The sequence below is a fragment of the Chiloscyllium punctatum genome, chromosome 38, assembly GCF_047496795.1.
Source record: "Chiloscyllium punctatum isolate Juve2018m chromosome 38, sChiPun1.3, whole genome shotgun sequence".
NCBI lineage: Eukaryota > Metazoa > Chordata > Chondrichthyes > Orectolobiformes > Hemiscylliidae > Chiloscyllium > Chiloscyllium punctatum.
This window is the reverse complement of record NC_092776.1, coordinates 42,700,459-42,722,005: the sequence shown is the minus strand read 5'-3', so window position 1 is coordinate 42,722,005 and position 21,547 is coordinate 42,700,459. Positions and strand designations below refer to the sequence as shown.

The window sequence follows — 21,547 nt, the reverse complement described above, 5'->3', positions numbered from 1 at the left end:
GTCATGCTGCGGCTGTACACGACATTGATTAGGCCACTGTTGGAATATTATGTGCAATTCTGGTCTCCTACCTATCGGAAAGATGTTGTGAAACTTGAAAGGGTTTAGAAACGATTTATAAGGATGTTGCCAGGGTTGGAGGATTCGAGCTATAGGGAGAGGTTGAACAGGCTGGGGCTGTTTTCCCTGGAGCTTGAGGGGTGACCCTATAGAGGTTTACAAAATCATGAGTGGCATGGATAGTATAAATAGACAAAGTCTTTTCCCTGGAGTTGGTGAGTCTAGAACTAGAGGGCACAGGTTTAGGGTGAAAGGGGAAAGATATAAAAGAGACCTAAGGGGCAACATTTTCACGCAGAGGGTGCTATGTGTATGGAATGAGCTGCCAGAAGAAGTGGTAGAGGCTAGTACAATTCTAACATCCATTCTAACATGGATGAGTATGTGAATAGGAAGAGTTTGGAGGGATATGGGCCGGGTGCTGGTAGGTGGGACTAGATTGGGTTGGGATATCTGGTCGGCGTGGAAGGGTTGGACTGAAGGGTCTGTTTCCGTGCTGCACATCTCTATGAGCATGGCCTCACTTTTCTCTTGCCTGGTTTCCTGATAGTTGTTTGCCCTTGGTTCGAGCTGTTTTACAGCATTTGGCAAATTCTCCCTCTAGCACTCTCTGTCTGTCTGTATTTCAGCTGACTGCCTGTTCCTGTGAGAAATCCTCGAGGTGAAACTCCAAAACCAAACAAAAAAACCTCTCTTAAGTGATCCCTATAGTAATATGCATCTTTGGGATGCCCCAGACAGGAATCCAAACTAGTTAACATTCCCATCAAACATCTTTTAGATATTGGGGGACACACAATTTATGCCCTCCAATAGGGACAACTATAATTTTACCAGACTTACTGACTCCTGAAAAAGCTGAGAGGAGCATCTACTTTTATTCTTTTCCCACCTCTCAACCCTTTAGGTAAAAATGAAGCAGCCTGTGAATTATAATCTTGGAGTTTACCAATTTCTCAAACCTTGTTTTCCTCCTTACTGCCCTTGTGTTTACAAATTCCATTCTCTAAAATACTCTTATAAAAATCTAATTTTATGATTCATATTTTAATAATTGGGATACAGAGACATTATTCATGGTTGCTCTTAGCTCATTGATGCAAAGTGAATATTTGAGTCGTAAAATCAATTATTTTTTTGCATCAGAGTTCATCTCAGTTGCTGGCAAATATTGATGTTTGTGAGATTGAGGCAAGAAATTTAATTATTGATGATGAGATGCCTGAAAAAACACTTTAAAATCTATATAATGCCTTACAATGTCATAGGAATGTAAAAGTACTTTAAATTTGGAGAATTGGCAGTGGGTGACAATATACTTTGAAGGAAAGGAGGAAGGGAATACATATTCAACAACCATTTGCATTTTGACATAGTACTTTATGCACTGGACCTTTGTATATTATGCTATCAAACGAGATTGGAGGCCAAATTGTGAACAGAGATTAGATTAGGTTAGATTCTCTACAATGTGGAAACAGGCCCTTTGGCCCAACAAGTCCACACCAACCCTCTGAAGAGTAACCCGCCCAGATCCATTTCCCTCTGACTAATGCACCTAACACTATAGGGATGTTGAGGCAGTGACTAAAACCTTGGCTAAGGAGTTGATTTTAAGGTGTGTACTGCTGGAGGACTTTGTGACAGTGAAGTATACTCATTTAGGGAGTGACTACTTGGCTAAGAACCTAAATGCCGCTGCATTGAACAGTTGATGAGCGTAGAGACCTGATAGTCATTTAAGGCAGATTGACAAAGCCATAAAAGCATAATCACATTTTGGGTTTTCTACATAAATAGAGTGGAGATTGGAAGTTTATGTTAAATTTGCATATGCTATGAGTTAGGTTATAATCAAGTGTTAGAGTTTAGGAGAACTGATTTTAGAAAGGACATTGCAGCTAAGGACAGGATGTGTTGATTCACCTGAAATAGAAACATTTAGGGTACATGGTCAATTTATGGAGTACCAGAGAATATTAAGAAATTTTAAATTTTCAAAATAACTAAAAATTGTGATGGAGGGAATTGTGAAAAGCTTCTTCCTCTACTTGTAAATTGTGTTGAGAGGTTATCAACTCGAAATCCACACTAGATTAGAAGAGTGATTAGAAGAATTGTTCTTGTGCATGAATTTGACAGGACATATGATTAGTCACAGCAACTGCTTAAAGCACAGATGCTGCACCTCTAAAAATAAAGTTATACACATATTTGAAGCCAGGAAGGAACAGGGGTAAGTATGAACACAGGAGTTTATTTCTAGTTTGTCCTAACTATGGCAGGATGTGCCATTAGGAAGGACTTGTTCTGTTCTGGTTCTCCTGAAGGAGTTTGTTGTAAACCTGATGCCAAGGTGTCTATTCCATTGAAAACAGAGTGAATAACTTTAATAAAAGTGGACAAAGGAAGCATGAGTGGGTAGAGTCAGGCTCTCTCAGACCCAAGGTTTTAGTTTTGCTTTTGGTTGTTTGAAGTTGAGGTTTTGGAGTTGAAGCTGTTAAGTTCAGTGCTCTCTCTCCCTCTCTCTCTCTCTCTGCTGCTAGATTCATTCTGTTGGTGTTCTTTCACTTGGACTGAAGGAGGTAACAAGTGAGGGAAATCTGTTTAGCTGAATTTACCTTTCCCAAGGATGTGTTTATGGAACCATTCACTAATAGTAGTTAAATAATATGTAAGTATTTTGATTTTAACAAAGAATTGGCATAACTTTAACTTTATTTGTATTTTAACTGTGGTATAATAGTGTGATTTGCTTAAAGCCTAGTATTTTGACCAATCGAATCATCTCTAGAACACAGTGCCTTAAGCTTGCCCCTAACTAAGATAAAAGTTAGGGTCTAGGCTATCTCCTCTATGTTCTGAGGGGGTTTGGTCTGGTATCCATAACATTAACAAACCTGGCAGACAGACTGTGGACTGATTCAGGTCGAAAATAAAAGTCACAATGGGGCTTGTTCATGGAATTTATGGTATACAAGCAATACTAATAAGAAAATCAATATTTTAATCTGGCTTCACATCAGACTCTGCCTAATCTGAAAATCAAGTGTTGCAAGCTTGCCTTTTGCACAATCATGTCTTAAGTGCCTTCAGGAGTCAATTCTTAATCTTAACAGAAGTGGCAGTATCACCTAAGGAAGGTGAAAGTCATTAACTGTCACTTCTTCATGGTGCCAGATGGCAATTTTTCTTCCTCTATGTAACTTTTCAATTGGTACATTAGCAATTTCATCAATATACGTCAGTAACAATGCAAACATTTCCTTCAATTAAATTCTCTCAAATTTCAAGTGTCTGCATTTTTCAGTATTTATAAACACAAACAATATTCTTTCATTCAAACAAAAATTAGTACTTTCACTGACAACTTGTTGTATTTTCCAAATATGATTTTTCTATTACTTTTTCTTTAATGTGGGTGGTATTCACAAAGTCTCCATTTCTTTTTCCCCTAAAGGAAATTAGTGAATCAGCAGGTTTTAACAACATTCTGACTTGTGCATGGTCACTTTTACACTGCTTAAAATTCAAGCTGGCTTTCAGTGCAATACTTAAGTTGCATTTTCTGTATTACTTGACTTACAATAAACAATTGACATGACTTAGAATAAAATTACAAGGTATTCGAGAAGACATTCAAATTGCTTATTCATGCAAGTAATGTTGTTAGGTTTATAACAAATTAACAACTTTATGAAGAACTTCTGCAAATTTTGGTTTCACCAATAAACGATGGGAATTGACCACTTCTAATTTCAGGCACACATTATCTTTACTTGGAATTCCCACATTTCTATGTTACATGTGGAGCTCTGATCTTTTAATTTCTCCAAAAATAAACCTTGGCCATTTCAAAAAGCATCACCTGTGATAAAAGCATACATTTTCCCTTCTCTACCATAGCTATCCTGTCTCTGGATGATGACGATAGCAAGCATCAACTTGCAGGTGGTTTTATTGTGTTGGTCTATAAACAAGAACGGAATTTAGTCTGCTCAACCTCTTTTTATAACAAACTCATACAACAAGCCGGTTGTTTTATTCCATCAACCTAATTCGCATTTGAATTCACCTGGAGATAAAAAGTGAATATTTAACTTGATATTCCCATTAACCAGAATAGCGAATCCGACCTTCATTTCACTTCCACATTTGATTCTGTCATCATTACAACTCGGTAATAGTTAAATATTCTTATAGTGCTTACCAGAAAATAAATTTTCAACACGAATGATGATTAGAAATTGGAATGTGAATATTTAGAGAAATGAAAGTAACACTACTTACAGCTTTTATTTATTACATTAAAGTTAAACTTAACCATGAACAAAGACATCCTATTTTTGTAAGCCAAGCTTTCTTTTAGTTGTCATTTGGATAGTAGCTCCTGTCCAACCTTAACAACTGTACAGTGGCTTTAATAACACACTTTGATACGTAATCTACTAACTTGTACTCTCAATAAAATGCTCTGTTCAACATTCAGTTGCTGATGGAATTTAGCAAACACTGATGTAACAGTTATATAATTCATCTCTTACGGGAACATCATTGTATGGATTTACACAGCTTGAAAATTGCACTACAATAATTTTTTGTTTGAAATTGAGAACCAGTCATGTCAAATAGAAATGAGAATGAATCCATTCAGTTAAAAGTCTGTATTATGACATTTGATTGGATGCTTTAATTTGGTGGAGTCCTTTGTGTTATTTTGGCTGTCAATGAGTACCAAAGGATTCTTTTGATGGTTTTCAATAATGTCAGCAACACTGGAAAACCGCTAGATGGAGAGAAATAAAATATACTGTTAGGTCTTCAGTACTTTTTTCCAAAAGTAAAACCAAAACAAAAATAAATAATATCTTGATTATACAAAATTATCCCAAAGTGCTACAGAGTTACTTTAAAAATCTAAAATAAGGTACCATACTAAAGATGGGAAATATTGAGCAATGACCAAGCATTTTAGTCAATGAGGTAGATTTTGGGAGATGGAGGTAGATGGAGGTCATGGGGTTTAAGTGATAAATAACATATGAAACAAAGTTGCAGTGAGAAATGGAGAATAGAGCAGAACATTGCATGAAGTATTTGAATAAGTTGAACTTTTTAATTACTGCTTTATGTTACAAGTAATTATGTATAATAAAGTTTTCTGATTTTCACACTTAATTATTTGATTTGACTTATTATTGTCACATGTACTGAGATAGTGAAAAATATTGTTTTGCCTACTATCCAGACAATTATAACTTGCGTAAATACACCAGTGTAATAGCATAGAATGCAGAATATAGTATGACAACTGCAGAGAAAGATCAACTCTAATACATGAGAGGTCCACTCATAAGTCTGAAAACAGCAGGGAAGAAGCTGTTCTTAAATCCGTTGGTACATGTTTTCAAACATTTACACCCTCTTCCATTGGCAGAAGGTGCAAGAAAGTATAACCAAGGTGAGAGACTTCTTTGGTATGTTGGCTTTCAAACCTTGATCAATTCGACTAGTTACTGGAGCAACCATGAATAATGTCTCTGTATCCCAATTGTTATAAAAATCTAATTTTATTTAAAACTCCATTGTTTAATATTTTCAAAGTATATGATATTTCAGCTTCTAATGCATATACTTCAACAATTTCAATTACTTTTCTCTCTCTCTCTCTCTCTCTCACACTTGGGACTAAGCTTCTCTCTCCTACAGTGTCTGCAATGCATTTAGGCCTTTTCTTGATATAAGAAAACTAAACATAATATGCTAGGTGCGGTCTAACAGTTTTCTTGAAAGACATTAGCATAATCTCTAGGTTTATTATTATGAAGTCTGCATAACTTTTAAATCTGTGCATTGTTTTGAACTGTCACACTAAGTAAGGTACTGTGCCTGTGAATCTTGTTGTTAAATGAATTAAAATGATTATCCAGCCTGCTTTTCAATTACCACCTTCGATTTATGGTCCAATATAGAGAACTAATTTCATTTTCAGAGCAACATAAATGCTGACCCCCTTTCCTCTACAATTTAAAGAAAATGTTATATTTTACAATGCATGAAAATTGTCAATTTTTAAAAAAAACCTTTAAAACACAATGTTACTGTGCCACTGGTTCTCTACATTTTATATTGTAATGCATGCTTCACAATAATTGCAATGCCATTCAAACATTAGACATATATATTTGTTTACATTCCTGTTTCTCTGTGGCACACAGTGATCAACAGGAAATATTGGAATTGTTAGTGTTATTCTGACATCTCCTGTCAAGTATTCCTACGTTATAATCATCTTAAGTTTCTTAGTGCTTCAAATACAGCAAAAACATATCATTGGTCAGTTAATTAATATGTAAAATGACTTGCTGTCAATTTAAAAATGCAGTCATGGAATTACCTGCAACCATGTTCTACCAAGAGAAGTGTGACAAAGCAAACCCCTTGGACACACTAATGTAAGGAGGGATCTTGATCAGCAAATGTTAAGATGACATCATTGGCATTGATGAGGAACTTCTGGTCACCATGGTACTTACTTACCCTTCCAAGAGGGTAGGGAGTGAAATGGGAGGGTAATTGTAGTTCTGGAATCTTCTAAATTGGTTAAAGAAAAAGCATGTAATCAAAAGCTGCTTTTCAGGGAAGAAATCTGACTTGTGTTCAAAACAGACTAATTGCTGAATTAATTGATCTGAACGGGTCCAAGACTAGAGCCAAACTGGGCATCAGGATTTTCTGGGACTCCTTTGAATATCTAGTTAGGTCTGCTGATTGCATATCCCAATGTTAATTGCTCATCTTTCCCAATGAATTGAGTTCAGTCGAGAATCTGCTTCTGTCCACGATCAGAATCAAATATTTCAGTCCAGAGCCATGTTCTGTCTCACTATGCAAGACCCTCCCAGCCTCATGCGTAAATTTAATTTGCTTGCTCTTCAAACCCAAGAATTCCCAGCCTAATATTTTCACTTTATATAAAATTATTTACTATGGAAACAGCCATGCTTGTGCCTTGTCTGGGTGTGTGCTGATTTGGCGGTCATACTGAGTGTTTCACTCAACTCCGATTGATACTCAAAATTCAATCTCTCTCCCCTCAATGTCTACAAAAATTCATTTACAATGGTGACCAATGGACAAAGGTTCCCCTTGTGAGTGGAATGGAAGCAATGGATGAGAAGCTGCTCGTCCAATCACACGCTGTATCTGTTCTATACTGTTCTCTCCTGGTCAGCTTGTGACTCCAGTATGAATTGTTCAGTTTAAATCTGAAATGGAGATCACTATGCAGTAAATAGGGCTGTAGCTAGTTAAAATATTTCAGCTTTATAAACGTGCGATGGAAATGTATTAGCTGGGATCTCAGCAGTCTGCAAAATTTGTATCGGGTGATGGCTTGTTGTGTGCAGAACTATTCCCCAATTATTTTGGGGGAAAAAAGCTATCAACAACTTAAATCAGTACAAGGTAACAGGCATAATAACTTGACATCTAGGAAATTAATGCTTCCCTCTTGTAGCTTTAAATTTAATAGGGTATTGATAATTATTGAGAATATTGATAAATTATCCTAATTCTGGTCATGAGTCCAATTATTCCATATGTCAAAATGAATGCAGATAGTACTATTTACATGACAGCACTATCTAAAAAGCCAATTTGTGAGAATGAAAATGTAGCTCTGAAAATCAATATGTAGCCTCTGAAAAAAAAATCTCGGAGCCCTCCAGAAAGGAAAATCTCGAGGACCCCTGCCTGCAAGCATTACTTCATCAGTACCAAGATTCCCTTGAGATTTTCTTGGAACATGTCTGCATGAAATGGAAAAATCTAAGATGTTTCATAAGATGAGCATATAGAAAATAGAAAAATGACTTGATAGATGTAGATTAGGCGTAGTTATTATGTAAATGAAATTGAACTATAAATGTTGAGTCTTATAGGAAAAACAAGGTGTAAAGTCTGTGCCATCAGATATTTCACCCCTCATCTGTTTTGTTTGAAACTGATTTGTTTGACAATTTTTTGACAGTAGCTAACCAATCCAAAAAAAATGTCTTGCCATAAACAGACTGTCTGTCTCCCATGAGATATACCAAGAATGTGTGGTTAACTGAAGTAACATGGCATTGCACATTTGTTTTAGCTAAAAATAGAACTGAATGCAATTAAGCCATTGATTATGTAAATCCCTGCTATCATGTACAATACAATCATATATGGCTATCTTTAAAAGCCAAAGTAAAATACAGTAAATCACTCACCTCTTCACCATTCTTCTCTTTCCCTAATGCATATTCTTTTGTTAATTCGATGTAGCGTACAGGAATGTTATAGACTCGTCGTTTGTACAATACAACTAACGTATATGGCTGCTTAGAGTCCTGCCCAGAGCTTTTTCTTATAAGAAAGCATCCATCCTGTTTTTAACATAAAAAGTAATTTAGCTTACACAGTAATACAAAATTGTAAAAGTGCCAAGTAGAAATTCACTCTTACCTTATTAAATTTAATTAAAGCCTCTTCCGCAGCTTTTCGGTCATAATTACTTGAAAACCATATTTTGCCATCAACACTCGGATCCTGGAGGTAATAACCAAATAGGAAATAGTTATAATGAACGTTGCATGTACTTATTTCTCTTCTAACTTCTTGCTCTTCCACAGCAAAAGCTGTCGGAAAATGGCTGCGATTTCTTGAGAATGGCAGTTCTCTTTGAAAAATCTGAGACGTTTCATAAAATGAGCATTTGGGAAAATAGAAAAGTGACTTGACAGATAGAGATTAGGAGCAGTTATCAAAAACTTAAGATATGGGTTTTAAGTTCAATTTAAGAGAAGTGAAAAGATTTAACAAATGCCACAGTAAAGGATCTGGAAGCTGAAGACTTTACTGATGATCAGGAAAGATATGTACATAGGAAGCCAGAGTTAGAAGAATTGAGTGTTCTGAATTGGATGTTATTGCAAACATGGAGTGGAAAGCAGATATTGAAAAGTGCCTTGGAGTTAAATGACGGAACTGTGGTGATGCATGTGGCAGGAAACATATACATACAAAATAGGAATTTTTCAAAAGGTGTAGAGCAGAAAAGAAATTTTGGGGTTCAAATGCATAATAAAGACAAATTAATGAAGGTGTAAAAATGCATATGGAGTTCTAGGATGCAGGCCCTCTACCCTCTAAAAGGGCAAGTACTGCAGGTTCATGGAAACACTACAACCGCATATTCCTTATCAAATTGCAAAGCATCTGTTTTGGAACTACATTGCCATTCCGTCACGATCACAGGATCAATATATTAGTACAGCCTTTGTAGCAGCAGTGTGTGTGAATCTACATCACTTTGACTGCAGCAATTCCAGAAGGTGAAAGAATAATATTTTATATAATGTCAAGACCATTAAGCTTCCCAAAAAAATGATACCCAAGCTGGGAAGGTTATAGATATGTCAGATATCTTCAATAATTCAAAATATCATTAGAAAAAAGTTCAGAAGTGATTTGCAGGTTTTAAAATGAAGAGTTTTATTAATGTTAAACATAGAGAAACTAGCTTTACCACTTAGAGTTCATCACCAAAAGTACAAAGCAAAAGAAGACACGCATTTTTCTGTTGAGGCTCAATACAGCAGCATTCTCACATCAGATTGAAAAAATTTTGGTCTCAAGACCCCCTCAATGGATTAGAGTACATGAATTTAGGATGAAATTACAGTATTCCCTCTGTTCATCAAAATTTATGTAAATGTTAATTTAAGGCTTTACTTAATCTCAAAGAAGATGCTATTTCAAAGAACAGCAGGGGAGTTATGCATTGTAACTTGGCCAATATTTGTCTCTCAATCAAATCATACAAACAGATTATCTAGTTATCAGATTGCTGCTTATTAGAGCTTTCTGTACACAGTGATTGCTACTTTTTTTTTACAAAATCTAAATGTCAACTCTATGAACGTACAGCATCTCTACAGTGTTATTCGGACTGCTATGCTTTGGCATCATATTTAAAACCCAGCGGTGGACCTGGTCAATTCATGCCAACAAAAAATTGCCCTTCACAGTAAATGTAGTGGGAGGCAAGGGAAAAATAAAAGCTTGGGGTGATACTTCGTTGCAAACACAAGCTCACATTCGTAAATGTATTGTGTTTCAAATGATCGACTGACATTGTAACTGTGGCTGGAAGACTCGAGCTATGCAGGCTATCTATCCTTCATGACATACCAGGATAGAACCCTGCCTAAAGGAACGCTATTCTATCCTTTATGTTCAGTGTAGTTTAACACCTTGTCATTGCTCAATGTAGGAGCATCACCTGTTAGAAAATCTTCAAACAGCTGAATTTGCTTCTAGGCTGCCTGCCTTTCAAGAAGCAGCAAGTTTACAATTGATGAATGATCACTGCACCCTGCTCAATTTATTGGAATCAGGTTCCTTAAGTCCTGTCTGTCCTAATGAACTCGACGCTACTGCACTCTATCGTGTTCAAGGTGATGTTCCTTCTATCAATGTCCTCCTCCAATAAAACCGCTCCTGCTGTACCAGCTCTTCAATATTCATCACACATCCTCTTTACTCGCTTCAGGTGTACAGAACTGTACAGGTCATTTTGTGAATGTCATTTACAAAATACTGTGCAAGGACTGTAACAAACACTACATTGGACAAACAGGCAGAAAACTAGCTACCAGGATACATGAACACCAACTAGCTACAAAATGACATAAACTTCTCTCACTAGTATCCTTATATACAGATGAGGAAGGACACCACTTTGACTGGGACAACACATGCATCCTAGGACAAGCCAAAAAAAGACACACGTGAATACTGAGAAGCATGGCATTCCAACTGGAACTCTATCAACAAACACATTGAGTTAGACCCCATCTACCCCCCTTCCCCCCACCCCTGAGAAAAAGAACGGAAAATGACATCACCAACCCACTAAACCCAAATCTATAAATAGAAAGCAGGAATTATCAGCAGTGCTTCGCCCAGAGGCCCACTGATGATGTTACCTGGTAGGGTGATGAAACGTCTGGAAGTGAACCTTCTAGCTCAGTGAGCAAACCTACATCCAGAACCTCAACCTGAACTATAAATCTTCTCAAAACTTGCTAAGCTTTACAGGATTATGCAGCAGATGGCATCTGGTCTGTACTGCAAGTCACCAACCCCAGACGACTCTAGACATTAGAGTCTCATTTTCAGGATGCCAATTTTCCACTTTCGCCCTTGTTCGATGAATGCATTGTGTTGTAGTGATACTCAGCCTGATTCAGGGGTTTGTGTAACAGAATCCTCAGTTTGTGCAATGGTGCCCTCACCTCCTAGAACCCATTTTTGTAAGGCAAACTGTGTAAGGCATTGAAATGAAGCAGGAACAGAAGGGTTCACAAAAATATATGCATCATGGCAGCTCCCAGGGTACCTGGAGACTCTTCGCAAATACCTAAGATGTGGCATTAATAATCACAGATGATTTGTACATTTATTGAACATGCTTTCCAATTGTTCAAGTCATCTGCATTACAATACGGTACTCTCAAAGCAACACGTGTATACTCTACAGTGTCGTGCAGCTGGGGGGAGACAGCTACATTGTCAAAACCTACTGCCAACGCTGTAGCACTGATCTCCTCATCATGGGGACATGAGATAGAGTCATAGAGATGTACAGTATGGAAACAAACCCTTTGGTCCAACCCATCCATGCCGACCATATATCCCAACCCAATCTAGTCCCACCTGCCAGCACCCTACCTATATCCCTCCAAACCCTTCCTATTCATATACCCATCCAAATGCCTCTTAAATGTTGCAATTGTACCAGCTTCCACCACTTCCTCTGGCAGCACCACATCCTTTGGCAGCTCATTCCATACACGTACCACCCTCTGCGTGAAAACGTTGCCCTTTAGGTCTCTTTTATATCTTTCCCCTCTCACCCTAAACCTATGCCCTCTCGTTCTGGACTCCCTGACACCAGGGAAAAGATTTTGTCTATTTATCCTATCCACACCCCTCATAATTTTGTAAATCTCTATAAGGTCACCCCTCAGCCTTCGACGCTCCAGGGAAAACAGCCCTAGCCTGTTCAGCCATTCCCTGTAGCTCAGATCCTCCAACCCTGGCACCATCCTTGTAAATCTTTTCTGAACCCTTTCAAGTTTCACAACATCTTTCCGATAGGAAGGAGACCAGAATTGCACGCAATATTCCAACAGTGGCCTAACCAATGTCCTGTACAGCCGCAACATGACTTCCCAACTCCTATACTCAAAAGTCCCACACAGGAGGTTAGTGAGTAAAATTAGGGTTCATGGTATTGGGGGCAAAGTACTAGATTGGATTGAAAATTGGTTGGCTGATAGGAAACAAAGAGTAGTGATAAACGGCTCCATTTCGGAATGGCAGGCAGTGACCAGTGGGGTACCGCAGGGATCCGTGCTGGGACCGCAGCTTTTTACAATATATGTTAATGATATAGAAGATGGTATCAACAATAACATTAGCAAATTTGCTGATGATACAAAGCTGGGTGGCAGGGTGAAATGTGATGAGGATGTTAGGAGATTACAGGGTGACCTGGACAAGTTAGGTGAGTGGACAGATGCATGGCAGATGCAGTTTAATGTGGATAAATGTATGGTTATCCACTTTGGTGGCAAGAACAGGAAGGCAGATTACTACCTCAATGGAATCAATTTAGGTAAAGGGGTAGTACAGAGAGATCTGGGTGTTCTTGTCCACCAGTCAATGAAGGCAAGCATGCAGGTACAGCAGGTAGTGAAGAAGGCTAATAGCACGCTGGCCTTCATAACAAGAGGAATTGAGTATAAAAGCAAAGAGGTGCTTCTGCAGCTGTACAGGGCCCTGGTGAGACCACACCTGGAGTATTGTGTGCAGTTCTGGTCTCCAAATTTGAGGAAAGACATTCTGGCTATTGAGGGAGTGCAGCGTAGGTTCACGAGGTCAATTCCTGGAATAGTGGGATTACCTTACACTGAAAGACTGAAGCGACTGGGCTTGTATACCCTTGAGTTTAGAAGACTGAGATGGGATCTGATTGAGACATATAAGATTATGAAAGGGTTGGAGACACTGGCAGCAGGAAACATGTTTCCGCTGATAGGCGAGTGCCGAACCAGAGGACACAGCTTAAAAATAAGGGGAAGACCATTTAGGACAGAGATGAGGAGAAACTTCTTCACCCAGAGAATGGTGGCTGTGTGGAATGCTCTGCCCCAGAGGGCAGTGGAGGTCCAGTCTCTGGATTCATTTAAGAAAGAATTGGATAGAGCTCTCAAAGATAGTGGAATCAAGGGTTATGGAGATAAGGCAGGAAGAGGATACTGATTAGGAATGATCAGCCATGATCATATTGAATGGCGGTGCATGCTCGAAGGGCTGAATGGCCTACTCCTGCACCTATGGTCTATTGTCTATTACATTGGTGTGTTGACAACTGAGAGGTCAGTTTCCCCAGTACATCCTTGGAATCAGTTGGCTGCATACTTCAAGGACCACAATTTCCCCTCCCCCCACCCAATCAACAATGCTCTCCATCGCAACTCCTCCATTTTCCGCACTTCCCCTCATGAACCCCACCCCCCCAAACCACAACAAGGATAGAATACACCCAAGCAGTCCTCACATTCCACTAATCTTCAGACAAAGCACATCCCCCTCCCCGATTTCCGCTATCTACAGTCAGACTCCACCACCAAAAATATATTTCCCTCCCCACCTGTATCAGCATTCCGTAGGAACCATTCCCTCTGTGATTCCCTCATCAGCTCCTCGCTCCCCACCAAACCCCTCTCCAAACCTGGCACCTCCCCTGTGCTGCAAGAGGTGCAAAACTGGCACCCACACCTTCCCCCTCATCTCCGGCCAAGGCCCCAGAGGATCATTTCAAATCTGGCAGAGATTCACCTGCATATCTTCCCACCACATTTATTGTATCCAGTGCTCTCGAAATGGTCTCCTCTGCATCGGGGAGACCGAGCGCAAACTTGTGAGCTGTTTCAGGGAACATCTCTGGTCTGTACATACCAACCAACCCCACCTTCATGTGACCATCTACTTCAACTCCCCCTGCCACTCCCCCAAGAATGTATCCACCATAGGCCTCCTCCACCACTAAATCAAGGCCACCTGTAAATTGGAGGAAGACACCTCATCTCCAACTTCAGGAGCCTATGATCACATGGCCTCAACACTGATTTCACCAGTTTCCAAATCTCCATCCCCACAGGACTTGTGGTGAAGATTTTGCAATGAAATCAGGTGAATAATTTTTCAGACTAAAGTTAGTGGGGGTATTGGCAGCTTCAGTGGCAATATTAAAACCTGGTTCAACTAAATAGGGACAATTGGTAGTGGGAATGGAAGTTGAGAGAATAGCTTGATTAATAGAGTTTATTCACATCAATAGTTAATGTTCAAATAGCAGGCAATCTTTGGTACTTCAATAGAATGGAGACCAGAAAGCATAGAAAATACTGTAGCCAATATTTAAGGGTGGGTGTTTTGAAAGGAATTAATGTTGAAACGATCAATGATGGAACAGAGGCAGCAATGATTTAATTTATCTGAATTGCAAGCCATCTATTTAATTTCTGATGCTGCTTATGAAATTGATAATATGCATTTAGTTTACTAAAATTGTACCTGTTCTAAACTTGAATTAGGGCTGGAAACACGTGCAGGGAGATCGGGTCGTCCAAGAGTCCCATTAGATCTGGTTGGGATTTCTGGAAAGTCTAAAAGAATCACAGTAAGGAAATAATTACTTAACATTTGGTTATTTAGCACATAAACATTAGAAGTTAATCAGGTGCAGGTCTGAGGAGAATGAGAACAGAGTTGCTTCTGTCCTTTGTGTCAACTTTTGCGACTTCCTGCTAAGACCCCATGATTAAAACTTGGATTTCGCAGCTTAATTAACAAGGAAGGAGGAGATATTTGCAGTCTCAAGCTTTCAATTTCCATTAACTCTGTTCATTGTATATCCAAACATCAGCATCGCTATTGAACATCTACCGACTGGAAGATCTGCAGATGTGCTCGAGCCAGACTGAAGATTTGTAAGAGATCAGATTTATAATTCTTCCTATAATCCCAACCACACCTGGATAATTCCTGTGAGGTTTTGTGTTGGCCCATCTCCAGTTTGTAGAAGTTTTGAAAGCATCCAATTTTTTTTCAGACAAAGATTTAAAAAGAATTTAAAATAAATTATGTAATTGTTTCCTTAATTTTTTTATTGTTATCAATCATTGATAACATTACTTGTAATGGTTTTAAAGATCAATATATTGAATTATTTGATTGGAAGAGTATTATATTTATCTCAGCACCAAGGCATGCAGAAGCATGGAATACGATCATTTTAAAAATCAGTGAACATATGCTAATTACAAATTACAGTATAGTTTTTATACTTCACGACAGCTTACCATAATTGTTTTAGAGGGTCACAAATAATGGATGAGTTAAGACTCCTTTAAATTCTCAGTACAGAATGAGTACCTTATGATGACGACTGGATGGAAAATCTAGCCCACAGTTCTATCCAGCAATCCAATCCTGCTGCTTCCTTTTATAACATTTAATCACACCGACTTGTTTATGTTGCTGTACCTAATTAATATTATGATCTAATTGTTTTCTACAAACGATCAAATTTCACATTTTTTCCTATGATTTTAAATGCATTGAGCAATTTTATTTCAGAAATATGTAACAACTTATCCCAATCTTAATTAGGTACATTGAGGTTACCATGAAGGATCCTCCTTCTCAATCTTATCCCCGGCCTGAGGCTTGGCGACCCTTAGGTAAATCACCATGAGTCATTTCTCTCTAATAAGCTAGCAACTCATGGTCCAGCAGGACTATGATAACTTTAACTTTAGCTTTTTATTTTAATGTTGTATCTGATAACTTACTTGGTTGGTTTGCAGGTTGCAACCTCGAAACACCTAGCCTGGAAACAGAAAATGAATGTTAATATGTATTCTTTCATTTGCTGTCAAAAGCCTCATACACAGGATCATCTATTAAACTATATTTTTATAAAGATCTTACAAAAGTAATAAAATCATTAAGAGCAGTACTTAAAGCCAAGACGTGGTGCTGGTACAACAGGAGCTTCTGCTATTGGGCTTGAGAGTCGAGGCCGATCAGGGATTCTGGGCTTTTCACCTGAAGAAAGCAATTGGAGATGTCACTGGAGTCTGAATAACTGGGAGAGCCTAGCGAAAGATGCAACATTATCAATATTATAACGGCAGTGGAAAAATAAATTAATTTGAGAACAACAATTACCATCAATGCATCACAAATTGGATATAGATCATTAGCATTAAACAGAACTGAAAGTGACCTAATGAAAGCTATTAACTGTATACAGTATACAACACACTGAATACACTAAAACTGAATTTGCCTAATTCAATCTTCCTTTATCAGATGAAGCATTAGCCTGAAAATTATAATGAGTTTCTCTTTCTGTTAGTTTAAGAGAAATATTAAACTGTTCAATTTACATAGTATTTTACATAGTAAAGTAACTTGGGGTAAAGTAGAAGATGGAGGAACTTAGTTCAAATGAGTTTTCTGAAAAGGTCATTGGATTAAGTGCTTCTAAAATAGCCAAAAAACAAAATAAAAGAGAACAGAAATAATGATAAGAAATTGAAGAACAGTGCTGGAGCAACACAACAAGTCTGGCACACCTGTGAAGAGAGAAACAGTGAAGGTTTCAAAACCAATATGATTCTTCTCCAGAACAGAATTATTTCTGAAACCTAGTCCTGAAGATGAGATCATGGAACTGAAACCCCAATTGTCTCCCTCTCTCTCTCTATAGATGTTGCCAGAGCCACTAAGTTTCTCCAGCATTTTCTGTTTTGATTTTCAATCTCTAGCATCCACAGTATTTGCTTTTATGGAAGTAATATTAAACCTCGTAATTTGTGGATAGTCAGGCTACAGACCACGGAGTCCCATTATAGCAGGGATAAAGACATAAAATTTGTACTGTAGATTCAGCAGGAAGTGTAGCCACGAGAAGATGATAGGACTAAGTAACTGGGTCATAGAAACCGAACACATCAGTTAATAGAAGCTTTTAAAATTATGAATGAGTTAATAAGATAATGTGGAGCAGAGTAAGGAAATATATTTTGCAAAGACAATCTAAGGCATGTACAGTAAATAGATTCCCACTGAAAGATGTGGATGAACAGAAACATTGTGGTACAAACACAATTCCTTGCAAGTATCAATTAACACAGATGAAGCCATCAAAAAAAAACATGAACATGCAACGATTGGGTGATAGGAAGTAAAGTGGAAGCAAGTTTGTAGAGAATAGTCAGGAAAGACCTATTGAGCCAAATGGCTCATTTCTTTGTTGTGATCTCTCTGGCCTCAATTTTCCCATTTTTTTCTGCAAAGTACTTGTTTTGGAATAAGAAACAGAGCGGGCGGCCACAATGGTCAATGCTGACCTTTCTCCACATAATTTCAGTTCATCTTGTTAATTATATAACTGGTCTCTTCAGGTCCCTGGAGTCACTCAGTAGGATAAGCGATAGTGTTCACTGCTGTCAGAACTTTGCGATATTCATGCCGCTGATGTTATTTTTAAAGGCCAGTTCCAGACCATTTCAGGTGCTGCCAGTCAGGACCTGTCCCTTATGATGTTGCGCTGTATTGTTATTACCAAGGAAGGGAAAGCAGGTAGCCTGCTTCATGGAAGTGATGGTGGAGATAATCACCATCCTTTTTCCTGCTGACTGCTGAAGGAGACCACATCACCAGACTCAGTCAGTCCGGACTGAGATGGCAGCTTTGGTCAATGCAGTGTCCCAGGTAAAACAGAATGGATAGCAGTGTAGGAATGAGGTCAATGATCTCCAGTGCTCTGCAAAGGTAAGTGCCATCATTTTATTCCAACTATCTCACACTCCAAGGACCACCACTCACTCGTACTGCACACGTCTCTCAACAAGTTTGATGGACTATAATTCTCACTATTGCATGGCTCTCACCCATCTCCTCCTCCCAAACCACTAACTTTTAACCTCTGCACTTCCCACTCACTCAATAGGAATATTTAAGTCCTTTTTCAAGTACCTTCATCACTGCTGACAGTTCTTCCATCTTGGGAGAAATTGAGCACTGCGGATTCTGGGGCTCTTCCAAACTACTCAAACCTGTTTTTCTCCAGGTCATGTGCATTCCCGATGTTGAGGTCAGAGTGATTGACTTGTGAAAACCCCTTTCATCCAACTTCCTGTTCCTGTTGTGCTCTGAGATCCCATACATCCATCTTGAATTCTCCATTTTCATTATCCTAATTCCCTCAGAACCAGTGACCCTTGAGCTTCCTGCATTCCCCAGGACTCTACGCACCATCCCCTTATATCCCTGGACTGTTTATACCTGATTGTGATCTAATCCCTGGACTGCAAGGATACGGATCCCTGGACTGTCATAGGATCACACAACTAGCTCTCCGTAATCAACCACCTAGACTGGAAACAGTCAAGTCCCTTAACTGAGTTTGCTAGTACCTATTGACTCCACTAAGGGCTGGTCCCCATTGACTTTGGGACGTGGGCATTTAATGGAAGCACATGTAGTGTGTTTGCTGTAAAAGGTGTAGGTGTGATTATGTTCAGCAATTATGTCCACTCCTTGAGGGTTCAGTACTCTGTCCCATGACAATGCACGTACCTCTCCCTTTGCGATGAACAGCAACCCATGTCACAGAGGGTGGCTTAGCACTGAACAGCCTGTGTGTGGAAAAGCAAGTCAAGCAACAGAGACTGGCAACCTCCAAGATCGTGCAAAGTGAATGCTAAGAAAGTTAGCTAAAAGCCATGAGATATAGCCATGAAAATGGCGATGTTCATAGAGCATGCAGAGTCTTTGTTGCAAAGGCTTTAGTTGTCTGAAGGCTTTAGGAAGCCAGTAGTAAGTTGCTGTTGCCAGTACCATCTCTGATTTTCATGTTGGGAACTGCATTGAAATGAGGTGAGATTACTTAACAATGAGATATTTGGAAATAAGATCATTGATGCTTACTAGTGAGGTTCAGAACTTACTATTTAAGCCCTAAAGGGAAATTCAGAAATCATTTTCTTGACGTCTAGAATTTGATTTTTCTCATTTTCACCATATCTTCCAACTTCTCAACATTCCCATATTGCTCAAGGGAGTGGATAATTCTGCTCCAGGTAACATTTGAGGTTATATATAGAGATGCAAAGAATAAAAGTGGAGGAAGAAATACATTTTGTTCAATCCAATGCGAGAACCACATTGGGAGAACTGTGAATAACTTTTATTCCCCATTATTGAAAACATGTTAAAGTCACAGAGCACAGATTCATCAGATTGACGCAAGGATGAAAAAAATCATAATTATATTAAAATATGTGTGATAATGATGCTTTGCCATTTACTATTGTCACATGTACCAAGAAATAGGTGAAAATATTGTTTTGAGTGCTAACCAGTCAAATCATATCTTGCATAAGTACAGCAGGGTAATAGAACAGAATGCAGAACACAGTGTTACAGCCACAGAGATGGTGCAGAGAAAGATCTAATATATGAGAGGTCAGTTCATAAGTCTGATAACAGTGAAAAAGAAGCTGTTCTTAAATCTGTTAATACATGTTTTTAAACTTTTGTATCTTCTGCTCTATAGAAGAGAGTACAGTTGGGGTGGGAGGGATCTTTGATCATGTTGGCTGCTTTCCAAAGGCAGCCGAAAGTGTAGACGGAGGAGGAAATATAATGGAGATTTTACATCATAGAGGCATTTATAGTGTGAAATATTATCTCTACCCATTGGGGTTTTTTGATGAGAGGGTCATCAACTAAATCAGTAAGACACTGGGAAAGCATGTTAGGATATATTTATATATATGTAGATCTGCTGAAGTTTGAAATATTTTGCCACAATGAGTAACTGAGACAGCGAGTGATATTAGGGAAAGTTGCATGTTGGGACTAGCTTGTGACTACTTTGGCAAGAGTTGATACAGTAACTTTTTATATTTTCTAGAATTCTGCTTTCTGGAATAATTATAAAACAGAGACAGGGTTAGATGTGTCAAGGTAGACTTGCATATTTGATAAGGAATAATTCCTTCAGTTGGATAGCGTAGATGTCTAGACTTATCATGTACAGCAATAGCTCACTTTCAGATATTAATTTAAAATGATCTTACCTTCAGTTTGTTCCCTTGAAGGTTCACCCATTCTCTAGATTAAAGAATTTATAAGTAAAATCAGAAACACTTGCAGAAACAAAGAAGTGAAACGTGCGCTATATTGAAATCACAGGAAGAGTCAAATATAGGTAAGCTTGATGAAATTAACAGTATTTGATTTCACGCAACTGATCCAGCATGGCAATAGACTGTAAAATTCTTAATAAAACTGTGATTTGAAGGTCCACTATCACTTTCTCAAGTGCAACTAAGGACAGGCAATAAATGTTGGCCAAGCCAGTGAGGCTCTCATCCCATGAATAAATTTTTAAAAACTGATTTGGTTCAGGATATGCTTTAATTGGTTAATGCACCTTCCAAATTCACTTTAAATGATAAAGGTTTCTAACTTTAAATACAACCACTTTGAACAGAGAAATTTCTATCTTGTTACAGAACAGCAAATCGGAAATTGGGTTTAGGTGCTTTGAATGCCCTTCATACTGCAAAATTAGTATCAACAGAGCACATGTCACACTCCTCAATCTTTTTGGAATCACCTGCCAAATTTTTAATTCCTTTCTGGGTCAAATTCTCATCAATTATTTTCCCAATGCCAGCTCCAGCCAGCATTCATGTCCCATTTCCTGCATTTGAATCACAAGTCATATAAGGACTAAGGAATTCTTATGAGGAAAAGTTGAATATTTTGTATCCATTGGAATTCAGAGGAATGAGATATGGTACAATTGAAGCATATGATCCTAAGAAGACTTGAGGGGATGAATGCTGATTGGATACTTTCCTTTGTTGGAGGGACTAGAACTTGGAACACAGTTTAAAAATAGAGAACCTCATTTGAGATGGAGGTGAAGAAAGGTTTTCTCTCAGAAAGCCGTTTGTTTCTAGAATTGTCTCCCTCAGAGAGTGGTGGAAGCAGGGTGATTAACCACCTGCACTTCATTCAATCTAGTCTACTGCAGTCGCTGCTGTACTGTGGGGAGAAGAAATGCAGACTGGGTGACTGCTTTGCAGAACACTTATGTTCTCTCGGCAAAATTGACCCGGAGCTTCCTGTTGTCTGCCACTTCAACACTGTGTTCCCTGGCCAACATTTCTGTCTTAGGCTTGCTGCATTGTTCCAGTGAGGCTCAATACAAGCTGGAAGAACAGCATCTCATTTTCCACTTGGGGACCCTGCAAGGCTTGAGGATTCAATAATTTCAGGGTTGGAGCTTCTT

The 21,547-nt window shown here is 38.5% G+C and overlaps 1 protein-coding gene across 9 annotated transcripts in view; it reads right to left on the bottom strand.

Annotated features, from left to right (window-relative positions):
• Positions 1-4,331: 4,331 nt before the first annotated feature.
• The window catches only part of blnk (B cell linker), a 205,908-nt gene continuing 188,692 nt past the window's right edge, over positions 4,332-21,547 (bottom strand). For 3 of the 9 annotated variants that reach the window (XM_072557705.1, XM_072557707.1, XM_072557704.1), the window contains 7 exons: positions 20,325-20,358; positions 16,191-16,278; positions 16,023-16,060; positions 14,743-14,834; positions 8,560-8,643; positions 8,325-8,480; positions 6,316-6,654 (listed from right to left, as the gene is read on the bottom strand). In XM_072557705.1, the coding sequence (XP_072413806.1) occupies positions 6,511-6,654; positions 8,325-8,480; positions 8,560-8,643; positions 14,743-14,834; positions 16,023-16,060; positions 16,191-16,278; positions 20,325-20,358 (636 nt within the window). In that variant the 3' untranslated portion in view covers positions 6,316-6,510. Of the gene's footprint in view, positions 4,847-6,312; positions 6,655-8,324; positions 8,481-8,559; positions 8,644-14,742; positions 14,835-16,022; positions 16,061-16,190; positions 16,279-20,324; positions 20,359-21,547 lie in introns of those variants that run through there. The other 6 variants (XM_072557699.1, XM_072557701.1, XM_072557700.1 and 3 more) reach the window with 5 other exon arrangements.